This window comes from Lepeophtheirus salmonis, chromosome 5, assembly GCF_016086655.4.
Source record: "Lepeophtheirus salmonis chromosome 5, UVic_Lsal_1.4, whole genome shotgun sequence".
Taxonomy (NCBI): Eukaryota; Metazoa; Arthropoda; class Copepoda; order Siphonostomatoida; family Caligidae; genus Lepeophtheirus; species Lepeophtheirus salmonis.
Window position 1 is genome coordinate 54,117,273 of NC_052135.2, and position 7,140 is coordinate 54,124,412.

Genomic DNA, 7,140 nt, shown 5'->3' on the forward strand with positions numbered 1-7,140 from the left:
ACATTCATGCTTCACCCACCATATTCACCGAATTCGGCCAAATATTACTTTTTCTTGTTCCCAAAACTGAAAGGACGGAGATTTGCAACGATTGAGGAGATAAAGACTGCATCGCTGGAAGAGATCAAGGCAATACAGAAAAGTGCTTACAATAAGTGCTTCGAGGATCGAAAAAAGTGTTGGCACAAGTGTATTTTATCTAAGGGGGATTAATTTGAAGGGGACAACATAAATATCAATGAATAAATAAATATTTTTTCCTAACAATTCAATGTCACCTTACTTTTTGAAAACATCGTATATGATTTTAAAAAATGGAGTAGACATTTCTAATTTTCGTTATTTTTTTTTTCTATATTGTTTTTGTTAGCTCACCACATATAATATGTAGAGCATATCAAATGTGAAAAAAATTTCATGAACACCCTTTCTTCTACTTCAACATCTTAAGGGAGTTGAAGGAATTCCTTACTTATAAATAACAGAAAATCAACCCCCTAAATTATAGTATTCCACCACACGTAAAATTTATTGAGCATTTCATTTTTAGAGGCAAGAAAAAAAAGAGAGAGAAAAGAGTAGGTAATAACCATTTAGAAAAAAAAAATCCTTCAATGTCCAGGTGATGGTTGGCTACCACATACAATGTACATAGTAACCATTGTTTGAGTCTTCAGATACAATTATTATTAATTCCGCGTATTTTCTAGTGTTCCTGGATCGGTCTGAGACCCTCATGATTTTTTGTGGACCGAACTTATTCGGTCCTTTTACAAAGTTCGGTCCGGATTAGTCCCGAAGAACAATTCAATCTGGATGGATCACATTTTAAATTCTGTCTAAACCTATTCTATAGATGAATTATTAACGATGTCAGCTGTGTTTCAAAACGTATTAAATTCCCTACTGGATGACAATTAACTCTATTTATTCTTTTTTAATCAGTTCTATTACTAATAGTCCTAAGTAACGGTCCTCAGACTACACTAGATTGAATAAATAAGAACCAACATAACAATATTCATAAATGAGGAAAAAAGAGAAAATCAGTATATATATTGAGACTGAAAAAAATTGGTTCATAATTTGATTAAGATTAAATTTCGCTCTACGGTCTGAGATCCTGGTATGGATCGAAATAACTGTCCAAATTGGTCGAGAAAAAATTACTTTGACCGAACCGCAAAAAAATCGATCTTGGACTAAGTCTCAACACTATTATTTTCCAAATGGGCGGTAAGTAAAAGGCTGACCCTTGCCAACGCACAAACCATTTTCTTTCTCCATTATAAAATGAATTTTAAATAAGGACATAAATAAAGTTGGGGGAAAAAAAGATGAAGTACCTCACTAATTACGCCCAGAGGATGATGGTTTTTTGGTTATTTTTCTTTTATTTTCCCTCTCTTTTGGGTCATTTTCTATAACGACTAAGTAGCAAACAGCTATAGCCTTGCCTCTTCTTATTGTGCCTTTAAAAAAATCCAAGGGCAAAAGCAATAAAGACCATATAAATGACAAATTATGTGAATGGAAAGAAAAAAAATTAACGGACGGATATTGGGATAATTACACACCGTTGGATAGCATGATGATGATGCTAAGAGTAGGGGGAATGAATTAAACTAAAGAAAGGATGGAATAAGAAGAATAGATTGGGGGAAAAAAGAGAGCCATATTTATGAATAAAACCACGACAGAAACCAGATTTTAGTGACAAAAGTGTAGAAGAATCATTACAAATGACGGGTTTATCTATAGAGATAAAAATATAGAGGGCACTTCAAATATGTTTATGTTCGATCCTCATTGTATTATACATTTGATTATATTTGTATTAATTGAGCTCTTCTGTTTGTAAAGAAGTGTAGGACGATTCTATACAAGAACTGGGGTGATTGATATATAAATAAATACCCATATTTTCGATTGTTTTCGTCAACTAACTTTGACTTCAAAAAAGTTCCCTTGCTTTTTGTCAGTGTATGTATTTTATCTCTGTCTGATAAGGGGCGTATGAGAAGTAAAAAATCGACTCCTGATGATACACCCAATGTGCTTCATTAGTCTACACAGATCCTCAAGATTAAAAAATAAAAGGAAAAAATTGACAAACAATTAAGGTAGCAAAGTAAAGCTGTATTCCTTTATGACCCAAATTATGTTTTATTTAGATTTTTAAATTTTTCTCGCATATATGAAATATATTCTGTATAACTAAAACATATTTAGCATAGAAATAAAATATTTGAAAATAAACTTGTATTTAATTGATGTGTCCCAAATTTGGTACGTCAGGCACACAGACATGTATATGGTCAAACAAATGCAAAATGTCATATTAAGTATTTATTAGTCGATAATACTTAAAATAATGATTACATTAGCACATAATTCATGGGATTCATAGCACAAAATTGTTTGAGGGGATGAGGAGCAATCAAAATACATGCACACCTATTAATTTTTAGATGTAACTGAAATATCATGCGTGTTTTTGCACAATATATAGTATCAGTGTTGTTCTAAATGTGTACTCAACCGGTATGATAAGTTTCTAACAGATGCATACACAGTAATTTAACTTATAAGTAATTTTCCAAATGTACCAAATTTGGCACATTGGGTCATAAAGGGTTATCACGCTAAGGATATATTCGAGTAAAAGGTATTTAAAAGTGAAAATGCACCTATTAGATTGGGAATATTTCCTTGGCTCCGTAGACAATCTGCAAGATCTCATTTTTGAGCTACTTCATATGACTTTAACTTTATCATCATAATGACAAATTCAATTTTTCCCCCTTTGCAGAATTTACCTGGTTAATTCAATTAAAGGAATGAGTTCAAGGAGGTTGCGTAGTTAGTTATTGAGTAATATCCATGGCACCTTCAGTACCCTTAACGAAAGAAAAAAGTATTATCTTAGTCAACATAATTGGATAAAAATGATTCGCGTTTCGACAATTGTTTTATAGCTTTGCTTCGGGCAAGCGAATATGTTTGAATTCATATAAACATAGAGTTAAGTCCTTTGAATGACAAAGAGTCAACTAATAAAAACAGCTGAAGAGAGAATAGCGTTGCTTATCCGAAAAATAAAGTCATGATTTGCATTCTGGAATGTATACGTTGATTGGTGGAACTCAAATTAGCTTTAGCTGTTAAAACAACTCAATTAAGTCGTCAAATCCCTAATATTACTTAATAAAAAATAATTATCCCACGTGGGGTTGCCCCCCCCTCTAAGGAGAATTAGAGTAGGAAATTTAAGATTATCTTGGCATTGACTTAAAAAATTGAAATGAATTTGGAGGGCCTTTTGAAAAAGATCATAATTTACTGTTTTCTATAAAAATGCTTCTTTTAAGAAATATATATAAATATAACTTTGTAAAAAATAACGTCATTAAATTAAATATAGACAATGTATAGGAAAAAGGCCTCAAATAATGGGTTATCTTTTTCAAACATAGGTCATAAAAAAAATCAGTCATTCGATTAAAAATAAAACAATTTCTTTTTCTTTTTAAATCCTTCAAATCTCATCCTTATTCACTCAAAATTAAGGTATGAAATAACACAATGAGATACAACGACATATATGGAAGCTAGCAGCTACATACAACCGTTTCAGTTCCTCCAAAATACTATGAACACTACCATCATAAATAACAAGAGGGAAAAAAATGATGATATAGAGTATAGAGTTTCATAAATTAACTTAAGAACTCCATAAATTTGGATTATCTATCTATCTTTAAGTATACGCATATAAAAATTATAATCCAACGATAGGAAGAAGCTCCGCACTGGTAATGTATAAATATACATACATTGATGTATAAATTTCATGGTTGTGAAGCAGCATCCATGGGTGTTACAGATTCATGGAAGGATGATACAATTCATATCGCTATACATCCCTCATCATAAAGATGTAAGCCTTTAGGTTTTTATTTACAACACCAAAGGTCCAAATTATTTTACCTTACATATTTATTCATTGCATAGCACGGCTTGAAGACAAAGTAGCCAAACATGCCAATTAGCAATGAAGGACACAGGGTCGTAGAAATATATTTTTTACATGCAACAACATATAATAATTGAAAACCCTAAATATAGCTTTAATAAATAAGGAATCATTGGAAAAAACTAATAAAAATTACTATTTTATTTTGTTATATATATATCATTTAATTAAACAAATGCCCCCACTGACGTCACAATAAAGCGAAAGAGAGTGAGTTACTTAACAAATCTCCTGTATTTTCCCAACAATTTTCTTACTGCCTAACCTTGTTATAATAGCATTGATTTCCACTATGAATTCATGAAGGCTGTTAAGTTAGATATGGAGTAATATTCAACGCTCCTAGTGGACAAAAAAATACCAACCAGTAGCTTCTTCAAATAATGATTACGTGGTCTTCGTTTCGTTACTTTGTTTAAAGTTTTAAGCATGATTAATCTTCAATAAGAAACAAATTTACATTATATTTTGCTATCATCTATCGATTTATCTTATTATGGATAGTAGTTCAAACAATTCAACAGTTGTTGAATAATATAATTCCAATGTTGGAAAGAATTGCCATTACAAACTAATTTAAGGCCTTTTTTCTGTTTATATTTGGAAGAGAAAATTCAATAAGAAGAGGTCATTCAAATTCAGTTTTTGAGCAGAACATAAATAAAGAAGTAGAAATTTGACAGCTGACAAAAGAGACACATTGGAATATATTGTGTAATAGGAAAACATATCGATGAGTGATAGAGTATTTTTGTTCCCAAGGGTTATATCAGTCCTTCAAATATGACTTAAAATCGTTCATGCCCCTATCATTGGTCTTTGAAAAACGTCCCAAGCTTTAAAACGTCCCCTACAAGGCATCATTTCCACTGATATTATGATTAAGTATCTCAATTTGACATTAGAATTACTTTAGTAAAACTTTATATATCTTATAAACATGAAAGTATTTTGGCATTTTCTTTATATAGGCCTAATATATTAGGCTATTTATTATTCTTATAAATATTTGTGAAGATTGATTGACAATGACTTCAGTGGTTGATATAAAAATGACATTATTTAGCAAATATTGTTGGAGGGGGATACGTTTCTGTTTGGTTAGAACGCATTCTAACATTTTGAGATCAAAACATCCCTTTAGTTTTTCGTATCAATACTACTACTACCGCAAGAGGTCGTATTTTCGACATGTTTATTCTACATAGAAGTATGTACAATTGTACATAACAGATGATATAAGACAAGAATTCCTTCAAACCAAAAAATAAAGAATGACCGTTGACATATCTTGTAAAAAAACTGATAAATCACAAAATCAAATTTTCCACTTATTTGACAATGAAAAGAGGTAGGGGAGGAAGTCTATACTACTTCAAAAAATATATAAAAAATAATAAAAAGAACTGACCATACCATATATTTGTGATAAATGATTTTTTTGACATTCATTGACGTCTATTTTTTTTTTTTTTTATAACATGCGAATCTGTGGATATTAAATATACCATAATACTATGGAATATTATGAAAATTGCAATCCCTTTTTCGTGATAGGTGCACGGAAAAAATAAACGTTATATATTATAAAGTTACTTGGACAATAAACTCAAAAACCACACGTTTAATTAAATAAGTAGAACGAGATAACTCATTCCACGAGTTTTAATATATATTATAATGAGAAGAAGCTTATTTCAATTGGACAAGATATAGGTATATTTATTTGAATATATTGAGAGGTGATAATAAGGGCCCTGTCATACAGGAGGCAAGAGAGCATGAAATTATTATGATTATCAATTGATTTATTGGAGAATGAAATCTCTTTTTCATCCTCATGTTAAATGAAATTGATTTGAAGAGCTAGCTACTTGTGACGAGCGCAGAGTGAATAAAAAAGTAGAATAAAAGATGGTTACATCCCAAAGGGTGATAGTCAGAGAGTGAAAGAAGGAAGATTCATGGAGCGTGAATAAATGTGTAAGACACATGAAGGAGGAGTTCTTGTGTTTGTCACACTCTCACCTCCAAATTCTAATGTTATATCTAAACACATCTCTTAGTCCAAGTATAAAATAAAAGAAAAAAGTGAGTGAAGGTGCTGACCTGAGATGTATAAGGTGAGGAGGAGAGGCGGATATCATCGGAGCGAAGCTTATCACGGACTAGAGACCTCAATTGTAGAGGATTAATGGGGGAAGGACGATGAAGAATGACGGAATGAAGGGATCCCTCACTCTGACAATCCGTTGTTTCAGTTGCACATGATTGTTCAGGAGTACGTGGAGAGGAGCTCCGACAAGAGGAAGCTGGACTAGGACCAGCGGCTGTGCCTAAGAGTAGGTAGACCCATGCAGCTCCTTGTTCACGAAGAACGCGAACAGCATCCAGTAAAAAGGAACGGTGATGTACAGAGACAACTCCAATGGCGTCCAAATCCGGAGGACCGATGCGTTTCACAGTTTCCAGATCATCGTATCCGTTCTCTACAAAATCCCGAGCATAGTGGCCTAGTTGAAGGAAGTGGAGCCATTCCACCACGATATTGCTGGAATCCATCATCGTCATTTTGGCTCAGAAGCTAGGAAGGAAGCACATATTTCCCTGTGTACAATGCACAACCCGTTGCTTAAAATAATCACCAAGTCAAAATTTGGAGATGGAAGGGACTATTCAAACTATTACTTCGTTAAAACTAAAATCACAAAACGCACGGAGAAGTGGAGGTACCTTCGGCAAAAGCGAAACTGAATCTTTTTTTTATTTTTTATTCTTGTTTGTTCTTGCTCCAACAGGTGCTCCATAAAGGGCCACTTAGTCCATCTACCTGGATAGAAAGAGAGCGAGAAAACGAAGCTGAAAGAGTGAGAGCGGGAGCAATGTAGTAGAGGAGAACAACTAGAAGCTGAATGGAAGAACGAAAACCACCTATAGAAGGAAACTCAGGGCCTGCCATTCTGTGATCGAGGGAGCGAGTCAAACAAATAAATAACAGCTAAAGAAGTAACCTATGCTTTTTGGATTTTACTTTTCTTTATTTAGTTTCCTCTATGTATGTTTATGTACATGTTTTTTTTAAATAGAACAGATCTTCCATCCTT

At 32.7% G+C, this 7,140-nt stretch overlaps 1 protein-coding gene across 1 annotated transcript in view; it reads right to left on the reverse strand.

The window, feature by feature from the left end:
* LOC121118282 (uncharacterized) overlaps nucleotides 1-6,836 on the reverse strand; it is a 46,870-nt gene extending 40,034 nt beyond the window's left edge. The window contains exon 1 of the mRNA XM_040712852.2: nucleotides 6,146-6,836. Coding sequence (XP_040568786.1) covers nucleotides 6,146-6,607 — 462 coding nt within the window. The 5' untranslated portion in view covers nucleotides 6,608-6,836. The remainder of the gene's footprint in view (nucleotides 1-6,145) is intronic.
* Nucleotides 6,837-7,140: the final 304 nt, after the last annotated feature.